The sequence below is a fragment of the Tachyglossus aculeatus genome, chromosome 22 (genome assembly GCF_015852505.1).
Source record: "Tachyglossus aculeatus isolate mTacAcu1 chromosome 22, mTacAcu1.pri, whole genome shotgun sequence".
NCBI classification, from domain to species: Eukaryota; Metazoa; Chordata; class Mammalia; order Monotremata; family Tachyglossidae; genus Tachyglossus; species Tachyglossus aculeatus.
The window spans coordinates 49,407,526-49,425,659 of NC_052087.1; the positions used below are offsets into that span (position 1 = coordinate 49,407,526).

Sequence of the window (18,134 nt, forward strand, 5' to 3'; positions counted from 1 at the left end):
GCACATAGTAAGCGCTTAATAAATGCCATCATTATTATTATTATTATTAAAAAGCACAGGCTTTGGAGTCAGAGGTCATGGGTTCAAACCCCAGCTCCGCCAACTGTCAGCTGTGTGACTTTGGGCAAGTCACTTCACTTCTCTGGGCCTCAGTGACCTCATCTGTAAAATGGGGATGAAGACTGGGAGCCCCCCGTGGGACAACCCAATCACCTTGTAACCTCCCCAGTGCTTAGAACAGTGCTTTGCACATAGTAAGCGCTTAATAAATGCCATCATTATTATTATTATTAAAGAGCACGGGCTTTGGAGTCAGAGGTCATGGTTTCAAACCCCGGCTCCATCAGCTGTGTGACTTTGGGCAAGTCACTTCACTTCTCTGGGCCTCAGTGACCTCATCTGTAAAATGGGGATGAAGACTGGGAGCCCCCCGTGGGACAACCCGATCACCTTGTAACCTCCCCAGTGCTTAGAACAGTGCTTTGCACATAGTAAGCGCTTAATAAATGCCATCATTATTATTATTATTAAAGAGCATGGGCTTTGGAGTCAGAGGTCATGGTTTCAAACCCTGGCTCCGCCAACTGTCAGCTGTGTGACTTTGGGCAATTCACTTCACTTCTCTGGGCCTCAGTACCTCATCTGGAAAATGGGGATGAAGACTATGAGCCCTTGCTGTAACCACTACGCTATGCTGTTCCGAGCCTCTTCTCCTCCCTCTGCCCGCCTGTCTTCTGTGTGACCTTGGGCGAGTCACTTCACTTCTCTGGGCCTCAGCTACCTCATCTGTAAAGTGGGGATGAAGACTGTGAGCCCCATGTGGACCGTGGACTGCGTCCAAACTGATTAGCTTGTATCTACACCAGTGCTTAGTACAGTGCCTGCCACATAGTAAGCACTCAGCAAATACCAAAAAAAAACCAGATGTGTTCCCTAAACGCACCAGAGCCGCCTAAATAATAATAATGATGGCATTTATTCATCATCATCATCATCAATCGTATTTATTGAGCGCTTACTATGTGCAGAGCACTGTACTAAGAGCTTGGGAAGTACAAATTGGCAACATATAGAGACGGTCCCTACCCAACAGTGGGCTCACAGTCTAAAGGAGTGGGCTCACAGTCTAAAAGCGCTTACTATGTGCAAAGCACTGTTCTAAGCGCTGGGGGAGATGCAGGGTGATCGGGTTGTCCCACGGGGGGGCTCACAGTGTTAATCCCCATTTTACAGATGAGGTCACTGAGGCACAGAGAAGTTAAGTGATTTGCCCAAAGTCACCCAGCCGACAATTGGCAGAGTTGGGATTTGAACCCATAACCTCTGACTCCAAAGCCCGGGCTCTTTCCACTGAGCCACGCTGCTAAGACGCCTCGCGTCGTTCGGTCTCCTGGTCACTCTTGGGGGCCTCCCGGCATCTGATCCCCAATTCCCGTGCAGCTGGAGAAGGAGCAGCAGCAGAGGCGGGAGGAGGAGGAGCGGAGGAGAAAACCCCCAACTCCAGAGCCCGTGATCAGTTTACCCCCAGAGGACCTCGACGACCAGACGGCGCCGGCCGTCCCGTGGAATGGGTGAGCGCGCGGCGGTGAGGGGAGCGGAGTGGGAAGGGAGGGAGGTGGACCCTGTTATCGACAAGTAGGGTGCAAAATAGGTTAATCGGTGTAAATCGGCCGCAGGGTTCTTGTACCCGGGGTGGTGACGCAGAGAGGAAAAATGACTCGGAGACATGAGTTCAGATAGAGCGGGAAACAAGGAAAGTGGCTACCTGACCGTTCACCTCCCGGGAGAGGGACGAGTGGCGAGCAGCCCCGATCCCGTTCTCACTGTGTCTTTTATTGAGTTATGGCCACATGGGAGCGGAGCAATTGGGAATTTCAGGAACCCAATTAGGACCGACAGGATGTTATAAATTCTCTGTTTTCACTGCCTTGTGCAGGTTGTTGTTATCTGCCCTACGGCCTTGCATAGATAGGTGTTACTGGCCTTGAAGACATCTGTTGCTGAGCCTCGCGTAAAATACAAAAAAAAGGAGTTGTCCTCACGGCCTGCACAAAATGGAGGGTTACTGTCAGCGTACGCAAAATGGAGTCAGTCATGTCAAGTCCGCTAGTGGACAACAATCCCGAGAGGGCTAGCTCACTCTACCCCGGGGATTGTATATATGTATTCACCTGTATATATGTATTCACCTGTATATACGTATATATGTGTGCACGTATTTGTTACTCTATTTATTTTACTTGTACATATTTATTCTGTTTATTTTATTTTGTTAAAATGTTTTGTTTTGTTGTCCATCTCCCCCTTCTAGACTGTGAGCCCGCTGTTGGGTAGGGACTGTCTCTATATGTTGGACTTCCCAAGCGCTTAGTCCAGTGCTCTGCACGCAGTAAGCGCTCAATCAATACGATTGATATCGGTGGATTGATTGGGTGGACGGGTGTGGGGGGCTCTTCCCTCTGCCCTTGTAGGAATCACTACCGGCTCCCGTCGTCCCTCACCGTCAACGGAGTCTGCACGGAGGCAGAATCACCACAGGTAACGACCCTTCCCACGTTAGGCCGCGCAGGCTTTGGACGCCCCCGGCCCCGCCGCACCTCCCCTCCGTCCCACCCCGGCCCGTCCCCTTCCGCTCCCTCTCCATCTTCTTGTCTCTGCAGCTCCTGTCCGAGCAGCAGGGATTGGAATTGGCCGGTTTCCTAGAAGGCCCTGTGAGTTTGTCCTGGAGGTGTGGGAGCCGGGAGGAGCGACTGGGGAGCTGAGGGAAGGCGGAAGGGCAGGTCCTAAGAGAAGCAGCGTGGCTCAGTGGAAAGAGCCCGGGCTTGGGAGTCAGAGGTCATGGGTTCGAATCCTGTTATCAGATGTGTAACTTCGGGCAAGTCACTTCTCCGTGCCTCGGTTCCCTCATCTGTAAAACGGGGATTAAGACGGCGAGCCCCCCGTGGGACAGCCTGATCACACTGTAACCTCCCCAGCGCTTAGAACATTGTAAGCGCTTAATAAATGTCATTATTATTATTATCGCGGCTCTGCCGCTTGGCAGCTGTGTGACTTTGGACAAGTCCCTTCACTTCTCTGGGCCTCAGTTCCCTCATCTGGAAAATGAGGATGAAGACTGTGAGCCCCACGTGGGACAACCTGACCTCCTTGTATCCTCCCCAGCGCTTAGAGCAGTGCGCTGCACATAGTAAGCGCTTAATAAATGTCATCATTATTATTATTATTATCGTGGCTCTGCTGCTTTGGCAGCTGTGTGACTTTGGGCAAGTCACTCCACTTCTCTGGGGATTTCAGTTCCCTCGTCTGGAAAATGGGGATGAAGACTGTGAGCCCCACGTGGGACAACCTGATCTCCTTGTATCCTCCCCAGCGCTTAGAGCAGTGCGCTGCACATAGTAAGCGCTTAACAAATGCCATCATTATTATTATTATTACGTCCGAATGGGGGAGAGCAGAGAGGAAGGACAGTGGGAGAATGGGAAGACCACCTCTTGGGGACCAGCCTCACATGGGCTTCTGGACATGGCCCCTCCACGTTTCGGCCGCGGATGTGATATCCACCCGTGGTTTTCCCACAGGCGTCCGACACAGCAGAGGCAACCAACGGGCCAAGGGGGGAGAGGCCGGGCCGGGCCCGGGGCCCCGGCCCCTCTCCCGGGGCCTGGGGAAGGGGCCCCGAACCAGCCCACTCCGCCACCGTGACCCCTCGGGGCCCTGAGCTTTCGGCCCAGGAGCAGATGGAAGGGATGCTCTATCGCAAGCAGGAAATGGAAGCCCTGGGCAAGAAGGCGGCCAACAGGTACCGGGGCCGGAGGCCGTCCCGTGGTCCGGCGGGCCGGGGCAGCTCTCTGGGGAAGCAGCGGGGCCCTGGGAAAGGGACACAGGGCTGGAGACCTGGATTCTGATTCCAGGTCATCATCATCATCATCATCACCAAACGTATTTATTGAGCGCTTACTGTGTGCAGAGCACTGGACTAAGCGCTTGGGAAGTACAAGTTGGCAACATATAGAAACAATCATCATCATCATCATCAATCGTATTTATTGAGCGCTTACTGTGTGCAGAGCACTGGACTAAGCGCTTGGGAAGTACAAATTGGCAACACATAGAGACAGTCCCTACCCAGCAGTGGGCTCACAGTCTAAAAGGGGGAGACAGAGAACAAAACCAAACATGCTAACAAAATAAAAGAAATAGAATAGATATATACAAAATAAATAAATAGAGTAATAAATCTGTACAAACATATATACCTCTATACAGGTGCTGTGAGGAGGGAAGGAGGTAAGATGAGGGGGATGGAGAGGGGGACGAGGGGGAGAGGAAGGAAGGGGCTCAGTCTGGGAAGGCCTCCTGGAGGAGGGGAGCTCTCAGCAGGGCCTTGAAGGGAGGAAGAGAGCGAGCTGGGCGGATGGGCAGAGGGATTGGGGGCATTCCAGGCCCGGGGGATGACGTGGGCCAGGGGTCGATGGCGGGACAGGCGAGAACGAGGCCTAACGGTGAAGAGATTAGCGGCGGAGGAGCGGAGGGTGCGGGCTGGGCCGGAGAAGGAGAGAAGGGAGGTGAGGTAGGAGGGGGCCAGGGGATGGATGGATGGATGGACAGCCTGGAAGCCCAGGGTGAGGAGTTTCTGCCTGATGCGCAGGTTGATTGGTAGCCACTGGAGAGTTTTGAGGTCTGCCGCATATGTGCCGTGTGACCTAGGAGAAATCATTTTACTTATTTTACTTATTCGTTCAATTGTGTTTATTGAGCGCTTACTGTGTGCAGAGCACTGCACTAAGCACTTGGGAAGTCCAAGTTGGCAACATCTGGAGACGGTCCCTACCCAACAGTGGGCTCACGGTCTAGAAGGGGGAAACAGAGAACACAACAAAACATATTAACAAAATAAAATAATTATAATAAACGTGTACAAATCAATCAATCAATTGTATTTATTGAGCGCTTATTGTGTACAGAGCACTGGACTAAGCGCTTGGGAAGTCCAAGTTGGCAACATCTAGAGGCGGTCCCTACCCAACAGTGGGCTCATAGTCTAGAAGGGGGGGACAGAGAACAAAAACAAAACATATTAACAAAATAAAATAATTGGAATAAACGTGTACAAATCAATCAATCGTGTTTATTGAGCACTTACTGTGTGCAGAGCACTGCACTAAGCACTTGGGAAGTCCAAGTTGGCAACATCTAGAGGCGGTCCCTACCCAGCAGTGGGCTCACAGTCTAGAAGGGGGAGACTGAGAACAAAACAAAACATATTAACAAAATAAAATAATTAGAATAAACGTGTACAAATAAAATAAATAAATGAATAAATGGCATTTATTAAGTGCTTACTATGTGCAAAGCACTGTTCTAAGCGCTGGGGAGGTTACAAGGTGATCAGTTTGTCCCACGGGGGGCTCACAGTCTTCATCCCCATTTTACAGATGAGGGAACTGAGGCCCAGAGAAGTGAAGTGACTTGCCCAAAGTCACCCAGCTGACAATTGGCAGAGCCGGGATTTGAACCCAGGACCTCTGACTCCAAAGCCCGGGCTCTTTCCAGTGAGCCTCGCTGCTTCTCTCACGCTGCATGGCTCAGAGGAAAGAACCCGGGCTTTGGAGTCAGAGGTCATGGGTTCAAATCCCTGCTTCTCCACTTGTCAGCTGTGTGACTTTGGGCAAGTCACTTCACTCCTCTGGGCCTCACTTGCCTCATCTGTAAAACGGGGAATGAGACTGTGAGCCCCCCGTGGGACAACCTGATCACCTTGTAACCTCCCCAGCACTTAGAACAGTGCTTTGCACATAGTAAGCGCTTAATAAATGCCATTATTATTATTATTATTATTATTATTATTATTCAAAGATACCACTAACGGCAAAGTCCAATGGCAAAGACCATGGAGGAGCGTGTTTGTGTCTGAATAGGCCAATGGGAGTATCCATAGTCCGGCCACATTAGAGAAGCAGCGTGGCTCAGTGGAAAGAGCCCGGGCCTTGGAGTCAGAGGTCATGGGTTCAAATCCCAGCTCTGCCAATTGTCAGCTGGGTGACTTTGGGCAAGTCACTTCACTTCTCTGGGCCTCAGTTACCTCATCTGTAAAATGGGGATTAAAACTGTGAGCCCCACGGGGGACAACCTGATCACCTTGTATCCCCCCAGCGCTTAGAACAGTGCTTTGCACATAGGAAGTGCTTAATAAATGACATTATTAATATTATTATTATTCAAAGATACCACTAATGGCAAAGTCCAACAGCAAGGACCACATAGGAGCATGTTTGTGTCTGATTAGGCCAATGGGGGTATCCACAGTCTGGCCACAATGGGCACCCAAAAAAAACGTTGTCCCTTGTGATCTTTTCTCTTTGCCTCCTTTTCTATTATTATAATCATTCATTCAATCATATTTATTGAGCGCTTACTGTGTGCAGAGCACTGTACTAAGCGCTTGGGAAGTCCAAGTCAGCAACATATAGAGACGGTCCCTACCCAACAGTGGGCTCACAGTCTATACTATCAGTCAATCATCAATCAATCATATTTATTGAGCACTTACTGTGTGCAGAGCAGTGGACTAAGCGCTTGTGAAGTCCAAGTTGGCAACATATAGAGACGGTCCCTACCCAACAGTGGGCTCACAGTCTATACTATCAATCAATCAACTGTATTTATTGAGCGCTTATGGTGTGCAGAGCAGTGGACTAAGCACTTGGGAAGTCCAAGTTGGCAACATATAGAGACGGTCCCTACCCAACAGTGGGCTCACAGCCTATACTATCAATCAATCATCAATCAATCCTATTTATTGAGTGCTTACTGTGTACAGAGCACTGTACTAAGCACTTGGGAAGTCCAAGTTGGCAACATATAGAGACGGTCCCTACCCAACAGTGGGCTTACAGTCTATACTATCAATCAATCAATCAATCAATTGTATTTATTGAGCGCTTACTGTGTGCGGATCACTGGACTAAGCACTTGGGAAGTCCAAGTTGGCAACATATAGAGATGGTCCCTACCCAACAGTGGGCTCACAGTCTATACTATCAATCAATCAATCGTATTTATTGAGCGCTTACTGTGTGCACAGCACTGTACTAAGCGCTTGGGAAGTCCAAGTTGGCAACATATAGAGACGGTCCCTACCCAACAGTGGGCTCACAGTCTATACTATCAATCAATCATCAATCAATCGTATTTATTGAGCGCTTACTGTGTGCAGAGCACTGGACTAAGCGTTTGGGAAGTCCAAGTCGGCAACATATAGCAACAGTGGGCTCACAGTCTATACTACCAATCAATCATCGATCAATCGTATTTATCGAGCGCTTACTGTGTGCAGAGCACTGGACTAAGCGCTTGGGAAGTCCAAGTCGGCAACATATAGCAACAGTGGGCTCACAGTCTATACTACCAATCAATCATCAGTCAATCGTATTTATCGAGCGCTTACGGTGTGCAGAGCACTGGACTAAGCGCTTGGGAAGTCCAAGTGGGCAACATATAGAGACGGTCCCTACCCAACAGTGGGCTCACAGTCTATACTAGCATGGTGATAGCCGAGCTGGTGGCCCAGAAGGGGAGCCCCAGTTTGCCACGGGGGAGGCCGGAGGGTTTGAAGATGGGAATTGGAGGAGGGGATGAGGTTGAGCAGGGGCCGGAGAGGTCAGGGTCGGCCGGGCAGGCTGACCATCAGCGCTAACTAAACACGTCCTCTCTCCCCACTTCTTCCCCTTCCCCCTGGCCCACCCCAGGTCGTGGCAGACAGTGTACTGTGTCCTGCGCCGGGGCAGCCTCGGTTTCTACAAGGACGCACGGGCGGCCGGCCTGGGGGTGCCCTACCACGGAGAAGTGCCCGTCAGCCTGGCCAGGGCCCAGGGCAGCGTGGCCCTCGACTACCGCAAGCGCAAGCACGTCTTCAAGCTCGGGTGGGTCTCGGGCAGCTGGCCACGGGTGGATGCAGGGTGGGGACGGGGAAAACCAGGAGAAAGAAACATCTGGGGACGGGCAGAGCGAAAGGACGTGGGTTCTAATCCCCTTGTCTGCCCTGTGACCTTGGGCTATATATGTGTATTTATGTTTGTACATATTTATTACTCCATTTATTTATTTATGTTACTTGTACGTATCTATTCTATTTATTTTATTTTGTTAGTATGTTTGGTTTTGGATTGAATGAATGAATGAATGAATGAGTGGCATGTGAGTGCCACTGGTGGCAAAGGGGGCTGGCTCCTCACAGGGCAGCTCTCTAAGCCACCGGGTGCAGCGATCCAATCAATCAATCAATCAATCAATCAATCGTATTTATTGAGCGCTTACTATGTGCAGAGCACTGTACCAAGCGCTTGGGAAGTACAAATTGGCAACACATAGAGACAGTCCCTACCCAACAGTGGGCTCACAGTCTAAAAGGGGGAGACAGAGAACAGAACCAAACATACCAACAAAATAAAATAAATAGGATAGAAATGTACAAGTAAAATAAATAAATAAATAAATAAACAGAGTAATAAATATGTACAACCATATATACATATATACAGGTGCTGTGGGGAAGGGAAGGAGGTAAGATGGGGGGATGGAGAGGGGGACGAGGGGGAGAGGAGGGAAGGGGCTCAGTCTGGGAAGGCCTCCTGGAGGAGGTGAGCTCTCAGCAGGGCCTTGAAGGGAGGAAGAGAGCTAGCTTGGCGGAGGGGCAGAGGGATTGGGGGCATTCCAGGTCCGGGGGAGGACGTGGGCCGGGGGTCGACGGCGGGACAGGCGAGAACGAGGCCTAACGGTGAGGAGATTAGCGGCGGAGGAGCGGAGGGTGCGGGCTGGGCCGGAGAAGGACAGAAGGGAGGTGAGGTAGGAGGGGGCGAGGTGATGGACAGCCTTGAAGCCCAGGGTGAGGAGTTTCTGCCTGATGCGCAGATTGATTGGTAGCCACTGGAGATTTTTGAGGAGGGGATCAATCAATCAATTGTATTTATTGAGCGCTTACTGTGTGCAGTGTGCCCGCTTGCGCCAAGGCCCTGGCACTCTCCCCTGCAGAGATGTCATAGTCCTCACCAGCTGGGCCACGAGCCCTGGGGCTCTTGGCATTCATTCACTCATTCATTCAATCGTATTTATTGAGCGCTTACTGTGTGCAGAGCACTGGACTAAGTGCTTGGGAAGTACAAGTTGGCAACATCTAGAGACGGTCCCTACCCAACAGCGGGCTCACAGTCTAGACGGGGGAAACAGAGAACAAAACAAAACATATTAACAAAACAAAATAAATAGAATATGCACAAGTAAAATAAATAAATGAATAGAGTAATAAATACGTAAAAACATATATACAGGTGCTGTGGGGAAGGGAAGGAGGTAAGGCAGGGGGGATGGAGAGGGAAGGAGGGGGCTGAGTGTGGGAAGGCCTCCTGGAGGAGGTGAGCTCTCAGTAGGGCCTTGAAGGGAGGAAGAGAGCTAGCTTGGCGGATCAATCAATCAATCAATCGTATTTATTGAGCGCTTACTGTGTGCAGAGCACTGTACTAAGCACTTGGGAAGTACAAGCTGGCAACATTTAGAGACGGTCCCTACCCAACAGTGGGCTCACAGTCTAGAAGGGGGAAACAGAGAACAAAACCAAACATACTAATAAAATAAAATAAATAGAATTGATAGGTACAAGTAAAATAAATAAATATGTACAAGCATATCGGAGGGAGGGCATTCCGGGCCAGGGGGAGGACGTGGGCCGGGGGTCGACGGTGGGACAGGAGAGAACGAGGCTTCAGTAAATGCCCAAACTGAGCGGAGCGACTGACCGTCCCCACTGAATCCATCCATCAATCAATCAGGGGGATTTATTGAACGATTGCCTGCGTGCAGAGCACCATACTAGAAGTTCTAGACTTCTAGAAGCTTCCCCCCCTTCTAGACTGTGAGCCCGCTGTTGGGTAGGGACCGTCTCTATATGTTGCCCGCTTGTACTTCCCGAGCGCTTAGACAGTGCTCTGCCCACAGTAAGCGCTCAATAAATACGATTGAATGAATGAACGAATGAGCTTGGGAGAGCACAATTCAGTAGCAGTAGTAGACGCCATCCCTGCCCACAAGAGCTTACAGTCCAGAAGCCGGGGAAGGCCGACTTTCGCTACGCCTCAAATGCAGGGATCGGTGAGCACCCACAGGACACCTGCTATTCATTCAGTCGTATTTATTGGGCACTTACTGTGTACACAGCACTGTACTGAGCGCTTGGGAGAGTACGAAATAACGATAAAAAGGCGCATTCCCACAACGAACGGACTTCAGTGGCTACAGCGGGGCAGTTTTTCCTCAGCCCGGTCACTGCCGGCTGATATCTTCTAGACTGTGAGGCCACTGTTGAGTAGGGACCGTCTCCATATGTTGCCAAATTGTACTTCCCAAGCGCTTAGTCCAGTGCTCTGCACACAGTAAGCGCTCAATAAATACGATTGAATGAATGAATGAATGAATAATAATGATGACGGCGTTTATTAAGCGCTTACTATGTGCAAAGCACTGTTGATGCCACTGACTATACATTTCAAACCCTATCCCTGGGGCATCTCTCTCTCCCGACAGCTTACAAGACGGAAAGGAGTATCTGTTCCAGGCCAAGGATGAGGTGAGCAAGCTCCCTATCCCCTCTTTTCTCTCTCTCCTTTTGATTTATTATCGATGAAAGATTCACATCTTTCATCATCATCAATCGTATTTATTGAGCGCTTCCTGTGTGCAGAGCACTGTACTAAGCGCTTGGGAAGTACAAGTTGGCAACATATAGAGACAGTCCCTACCCAACAGTGGGCTCACAGTCTAAAAGGGGGAATAACATCTGTTAAGCACTTACGATGTGCAAAGCATTGTTCTAAGCGCTGGGGGGGATACAAGGTGATCAAGTTGTCCCACGGGGGGCTCACAGTCTTAATCCCCATTTTACAGATGAGGTCGCTGAGGCTCAGAGAAGTACAGGTCACACAGCAGACAGGTGGCAGAGGCGGGATTCGAACCCATGACCTCTGACTCCAAAGCCCGGGCTCTTTCCACTGAGCCACGCTGCTTGAATGTAAGCAGCGTATGTAAATGTGAATGTAATCTTTCACATCACCTTCACATCACATAAGATCCAGCGCTTAGGACAGTGCCTTGCACATAGTAAACGCTTAATAAATGCCATTGTTATTATTATTATTCACAGGGTTTTAAGTCCGCCTACTCTACGGGAAGGTTAGGTCCTAATTAAGGCCGAAAACCGACCTGTGTCCCTCTCTTCGGCCAATCCATGGTATTGCGAGCACTGTACTAAGCGCTTGGGAGAGTCCAATGGAGTGGGTAGACACGATCCCCTCTCTCTCTCGGTTCCTGCTTTCTCTCCACCTCATCCCATCAGCGCTTAGTACAGTGCTAAGCGCTTAGTACAGTGCTCTGCACGCAGTAAGCGCTCAATAAATACGATTGATTGATCCCTGATGGCGTTGTCCTTCGTCCCCCACCCCATCCCTGCTCCGGGCCTGCAGGCGGAGATGAGTTCCTGGCTCCGAGTGGTGAACGCCGCCATCGCCGCCGCCTCCCCGGACCCCGTAGAGCCCGAGGAGCCGGGGCCCGGCGTCTCTCGGGGCATGACCCGGGCTACGACCATGCCCCCCGTGCTGCCCACGGGGGCCGAGGGACCGGTCGCCCTCCGCGCCAAGGATGGCAAAGAGCGGGAGCGGGAGAAACGCTTCAGCTTCTTCAAGAAGAGCAAGTAGGAGGGGCGGGAGAAGCGCCTACTTGCCTGCCTACTGCCGGGGACACCCCCATCACCAGGGACCGTTGCCAGGACAACTGCCTGCTGCTAGGGACCGTTGCCGGGGTAACACCCATCCCAGGGGATCGTCGCCGGGGACAACCCATTATTTTCAGGGGGAACCCCTCTCTTCTGCTATTTAATTCCCAGGCTGGTGGTGGGGCCCAGGCAACCCCCAACTCCGACCTCTTCCCTCCCACCCCCGTGTGCTGCTGCCATGTTGGGGAGGTCAGTCTTCCTCCTTCCCCGTCCGGCCTGGCGGCGTGGTCCCCGCCGCGGCCTCCTCGTGGACGTAAGCCGGTGGCCGGTGGCCGCCACCGCCCCAAGGCCACTCTCTCTCCTCTCAGCTAGGTCCCCTTTTGGCTCCTTGCCCCCGCCGGGATCCGGCCTAGAACCTCTCAGAGCCGGAGGCAAATCCTCGGGAGAACGAGGGCTGGATGTCGGTGCCAGTGATGCTGGAGGCCTCCTCCCTAGGGCCCTCCCTGAGATGCCCACCCCAATCCCCCCCCATATCTGCCGCACTCAACTCCATCTGGTCTGGAAGGAGTCTCTAATGGCGCGTCCGGCCGCGGAGGTGATTAAACGGCTCAGCTTCTCTCGTCGCTTCTGGTCTCTTTTCCTTCCCCGCCACTGCCAGGCCCGACCGGTTCCGTTCGTTCATTCGATCGTATTTACCGAGCGCTCACTCTGTGCCGAGCGCCGGACTAAGCATCAGACCAAGAGACAGATCCATTCCCTGTCCCCCGCATTTTTGTGTCTAGCCTCCCCGCCGCGGGTTTCCAGGCCTCAGAAGACGACCGCGTTCCTGAAACTTGCCGTGAAAGGGGAATGGAGGACGATCGGAGACGGAGAAGTGGCGGAAGCAGGGAGAAGCCGCTTAAACGTGTCGGAATCTTCTCTTCCGTCCATTGCCCAGTCGCTCCCCTGTCAATCAATCAATCAATAGCATCGACTGTGTGCCGAGCACTCGACTAAGCGCTTGGGAGACTTACAAGGGTTAGAAGACTTGATTCCCGACCTCAAGAACTGGCTCAGTGGAAAGAGCCCGGGCTTTGGAGGTCGTGGGTTCAAATCTAAGTGCTTTGCACTTAGTAAGTGCTTAAAAAATGCCATTATTATTATTATTTATTCAATCATATTTATTGAGCGCTTACTGCGTGCAGAGCACTGTACTTAGCGCTTGGGAAGTTATTATTATTGTAAGTTGATTTGGAAGAGTAGCCTACGTATTGTCCAAGTGTAGGGGTTTTAATCAACCAAAATTTAGATTTCATTCTACTGTCCTAACTGAAATGGCAAACCAATTCCTTGGGTGCCAGAGCTAAGCACTGAAAGGAAGTTCTCTAATAATAATAATGATGGCATTTGTTAAGCGCTTACTATGTGCGAAGAAGCACTGTTCTAAGCGCTGGGGGGGATACAAAGTGATCAGGTTGTCCCACGTGGGGCTCACAGTCTTCATCCCCATTTTACAGATGAGGTAACTGAGGCACAGAGAATAATAATAATAATAATAATAATAATAATGGCATTTATTAAGCGCTTACTATGTGCAAAGCAATCAATCAATCGTATTTATCGAGCACTTACTGTGTGCAGAGCACTGTACTAAGTGCTTGGGAAGTACAAGTTGGCAACATATAGAGACAGTAAAGCACTGTTCTAAGCGCTGGGGAGGTTACAAGGTGATCAGGTTGTCCCATGGGGGGCTCACAGTCTTCATCCCCATTTTACAGATGAGGGAACTGAGGCCCAGAGAAGTGAAGTGACTTGCCCAAAGTCACACAGATGACAAGTGGAGGAGCCGGGATTTGAACCCCTGACCTCTGACTCCAAAGTCCGGGCTCTTTCCACTGAGCCACGCTGCTTCTCACTGAGCCACGTTGCTTGGGTGTAGCAGTATTTTGTCACCGAAAGAACGAATGCACATTCATCATCATCATCAATCGTACTTATTGAGCGCTTACTGTGTGCAGAGCACTGTACTAAGCGCTTGGGAAGTCCAAGTTGGCAACGCGTTCGAGGCCATTACAACTTTAGAATGTGAAATTGTATGATTGCTCGAAGGCGGGCTTGTCTTTCATTCCAAATTAAGCCCGCTGTCTTAATAGTGGACTCTGCATTTAGAGGTGAGAAAAGACAGATCTGGTTATCTACCTGGTAGGTCCTTTTTTTCTTGGGCCAATAACTTACCTCTGTAAAAATACAGAGCTTCAGTCAATCAATCAATCGTATTTATTGAGCGCTTACTGTGTGCAGAGCACTGTACTAAGCGCTTGGGAAGTCCAAGTTGGCAACATATAGAGACGGTCCCTACCCAACAGTGGGCTCACAGTCTAAAAGGGGGAGACAGGGAACAAAACCAGAGAAGCAGTGTGGCTCAGTGGAAAGAGCCCGGGCTTTGGAGTCAGAGGTCATGGGTTCAAATCCTGGCTCTGCCAACTGTCAGCTGCGTGACTTTGGGCAAGTCACTTCACTTCTCTGTGCCTCAGTTCCCTCATCTGTAAAATGGGGATGAAGACTGTGAGCCCCCCGTGGGACAACCTGATCACCTTGTATCCTCCCCAGCACTTAGAACAGTGCTTTGCACATAGTAAGCGCTTAATAAATGCCATCATTATTATTATTATAAAACCAAACATACTAACAAAATAAAATCAACAGAAAGTCTGTGGCTCATCAATAGAGCTGCGGAAAAAGTAGAGGTGGAGTAAGAAGGCAAGGAGGGATGTGGGGCTGAGTGCGAGAAAGGAGGACAATAGAAAAAACAGGGAAACACTTTGAGAAGAATATTCCAAAGTGGGAGAGACTCTTCTGAGGCTTCCATCTTAATTTAGTCATGATCCCGAGAGGGAACGGGATAAAATTTAGCAGCCTGGCACCCTATCATAAACTCCTCTCTGGGAATCTTTTAATGTATGATTCATTCATTCAATTGTATTTATTGAGTGCTTACTGCGCGCGAAGCGCTGTACTAAGTGCTTGGGAGTCTTTTAGACTGTGAGCCCACTCTTTTAGACTATGATCCCACTGTTGGTTGGGGACTGTCTCTATATGTTGCCAGCTTGGACTTCCCAAGCGCTTAGTACAGTGCTCTGCACACAGTAAGCGCTCAATAAATACGATTGATTGATTGATTGACAGTACAACATAACAACAGACACATTCCTGCCCACAAGCTCAGAGTCGAGAGGTATCCCATTGAATCCTATGGAATTGAGTTATATCAAATAAGGATTCCATCACTTTTACGGAAAACAAAACAAAGAATTTCCTGCCCAGTGATTTAATAGTAATAATAAATAATATTATAATCAATATAATAATCGTGTATCTATATGTAATATAATAATAAATGTGGTGATATTATTATAATAGATATTATTATTATGGTACTTGTTAAGCGCTTACTTTGTACAGGCATTGTACTATGTTGGGATGGACACAGACCGTGTCCCACGTGGGGCTCACAGTCTCGATCCCCACTTTACGAATAAGGTCACTGAGGCACAGAGAAGGGAAATGACTTAACTAAGGTCACACAGCAGGTAAGTGGTGGGGCTGGGATTAGAACCCGTGACCTTCTGACTCCGAGGCCCGCGCTCTATCCGCTACGCTGTTAATCAATCAATGGTATTTAATCAAACGTATTTATTGAGCGCTTACTGTGTGCAAAGCACTGTACTAACCACTTCCTGTGCGCAGACCACCGTACTAAGCGCTTGGGAGAATACAACTGAGTGGGTACCTCTCAGAGAAGCAGCGTGGCTCAGTGGAAAGAGCCCGGGCATGGAGTCAGAGGTCGTGGGTTCAAATCCCGGCTCCGCCACTTGTCAGCTGTGTGACTTTGGGCAAGTCACTTCACTTCTCTGGGCCTCAGTTCCCTCATCTGGAAAATGGGGATGAAGACTGGGAGCCCCCCGTGGGACAACCTCATCACCTTGTAACATCCCCGACGCTTAGAACAGTGCTTTGCTCATAGTAAGCGCTTAATAAATGCTATCATTATTATTATTATTACCTACGATCCCTGCCCATGATGACTTTACACTGTCGAGGAGAAAGGCATTAAAATGAATTACAGAGAGGGGAAATGGCAAAGTGTACATAAGTGCTGCGGGGCTGGGGATGGGGTGAATATCCCCACAGAGGGGAGGCAAATAAAGAGGGTGGGAAAATAAGGAATTAGTCAGGGAAGGCCTCTTGGACAAGATATGATTTTTAGCAGGGCTTTGAAGATTCATTCAATCATATTTATTGAGCGCTTACTGTGTGCAGAGCACTGGACTAAGCGCTTGGGAAGTCCAAGTTGGCAACATCTAGAGAAAGTCCCTACCCAACAGCGGGCTCACAGTCTAGAAGGGGGAGACAGACAACTAAACAAAACATATTAACAAAATAAAATAAATAGAATAAATATGCACAAATAAAATAGAGTAATAAATGCGTACAAACATATATACATATATACAGGCGCTGTGGGGAGGGGAAGGAGGTAGGGCAGGGGGGATGGGGAGGGGGAGGAGGGAGAGAGGAAGGATGGGGCTCAGTGTGGGAAGGCCTCCTGGAGGAGGTGAGCTTTCAGTAGGGCTTTGAAGGGAGGAAGAGATGGGAAGAGGGGAGGTTTGTCAGATATAATAATAATAATGATGGCATTTATTAAGCGCTTACTATGTGCAAAGCATTGTTCTAAACACTGGGGAGATTACAAGGTGATCAGGTGGTCCAACAGGGGGCTCACAGACTTTATCCCCATTTTCCGGATGAGGTCACTGAGGCCCAGAGAAGTGAAGTGACTTGCCCAAAGTCCCACAGATGACGTGGCGGAGCCGGGATTTGAACCCATGACCTCTGACTCCAAAGCCCGGGCTCTTTCCACTGAGCCACGCTGCTTCCGACGGAATTCCAGACCGGAGGCAGGATGTGGGCAAGGAGTCAGTGGCGAGATAGATGAGACTGAGAGGTACAGTGAGTAGGTTGGGGTTCATTCATTCACTCATTCATTCATTCAATGGTATTTATTGAGTGCTTACTGTGTGCAGAGCACTGTACTAAGCGCTTGGGAAATACAAGTCGGCAACATATAGAGACGGTCCCTACCCAAAAGCGGGCTCATAGTCTAGAAGGGGGAGACAGACAACAAAACAAAACATATTAACAAAATAAAATAAATAGAATAAATATGTACAAATAAATAAATAGAGTAATAAATCCGTACAAACATATACACATATATACAGGTGGTGTGGGGAAGGGAAGGAGGTAAGGCGGGGGGGATGAGGAGGGGGAGGAGGGGGAACTCTCAGTAGGGCTTTGAAGGGAATTATTCCCTTCAAATAAGGGAAGTATTGAGCGCTTACTGTGTACAGAGCACTGTACTAAGCACTTGGGAAGTCCAAGTTGGCAACATACAGAGACGGTCCCTACCCAACAGCAGGCTCACAGTCTAGAAGGGGGAGACAGACAACCAAACAAAACATATTAACAAAATAAAATAAATAGAATAAATATGTACAAATAAATAAATACAGTAATAAATCCGTACAAACATATATACATATATACAGGTGGTGTGGGGAAGGGAAGGAGGTAAGGCGGTGGGGGATGAGGAGGGGGAGCTCTCAGTAGGGCTTTGAAGGGAATTATTCCCTATTCCCTTCAAAAAAGGGAAGTATTGAGCGCTTACTGTGTGCAGAGCACTGTACTAAGCGCTTGGGAAGTACAAGTTGGCAACACATAGAGACGGTCAATCAATCAATCAATCAATCGTATTTATTGAGCGCTTACTATGTGCAGAGCACTGGACTAGGCGCTTGGGAAGTACAAATTGGCAACACATAGAGACAGTCCCTACCCAACAGTGGGCTCACAGTCTAAAAGGGGGAGATGGAGAACAGAACCAAACATACCAACAAAATAAAATAAATAGGGTAGAAATGTACAAGTAAAATAAATAAATAAATTTATTTATTTATTTATTTATTTATTTATTTATTTATTTATGGGCTCACAGTCTAGAAGGGGGAGACAGGCAACCAAACAGAACATATTAACAAAATAAAATAAATAGAATAGTAAATATGTCCAAGTAAAATAAATAGAGTAATAAATCTGGACAAACATATATACAGGTGCCGTGGAGAGGGGAAGGAGGTAACTCTTGGTTAGAAGAGCCAAGTGTGCGAGCTGGGTTTAAATAGGAGATCAGCAAGGTAAGGTAGGAGTGGGAGGGCTGACTGATGGATGCCTTACGTCCAATGATGATGATGATGATGATGGCATTCATTAAGCACCTACTATGTGCAAAGCACTGTTCTAAGCGCTGGGGGGGATACAAGGTGATCAGGTTGTCCCT

The 18,134-nt window shown here is 49.3% G+C and overlaps 1 protein-coding gene across 3 annotated transcripts in view; it reads left to right on the forward strand.

The window, feature by feature from the left end:
- Positions 1 to 12,381, forward strand: part of SPTBN2 (spectrin beta, non-erythrocytic 2) — a 174,730-nt gene extending 162,349 nt beyond the window's left edge. For 2 of the 3 annotated variants that reach the window (XM_038764161.1, XM_038764160.1), the window contains 7 exons: positions 1,441 to 1,571; positions 2,472 to 2,538; positions 2,661 to 2,711; positions 3,579 to 3,799; positions 7,749 to 7,922; positions 10,576 to 10,618; positions 11,511 to 12,381. In XM_038764161.1, the coding sequence (XP_038620089.1) occupies positions 1,441 to 1,571; positions 2,472 to 2,538; positions 2,661 to 2,711; positions 3,579 to 3,799; positions 7,749 to 7,922; positions 10,576 to 10,618; positions 11,511 to 11,741 (918 nt within the window). In that variant the 3' untranslated portion in view covers positions 11,742 to 12,381. The remainder of the gene's footprint in view (positions 1 to 1,440; positions 1,572 to 2,471; positions 2,539 to 2,660; positions 2,712 to 3,578; positions 3,800 to 7,748; positions 7,923 to 10,575; positions 10,619 to 11,510) is intronic. The other variant, XM_038764162.1, reaches the window with a different exon arrangement.
- The last annotated feature ends 5,753 nt before the right edge of the window (positions 12,382 to 18,134 follow it).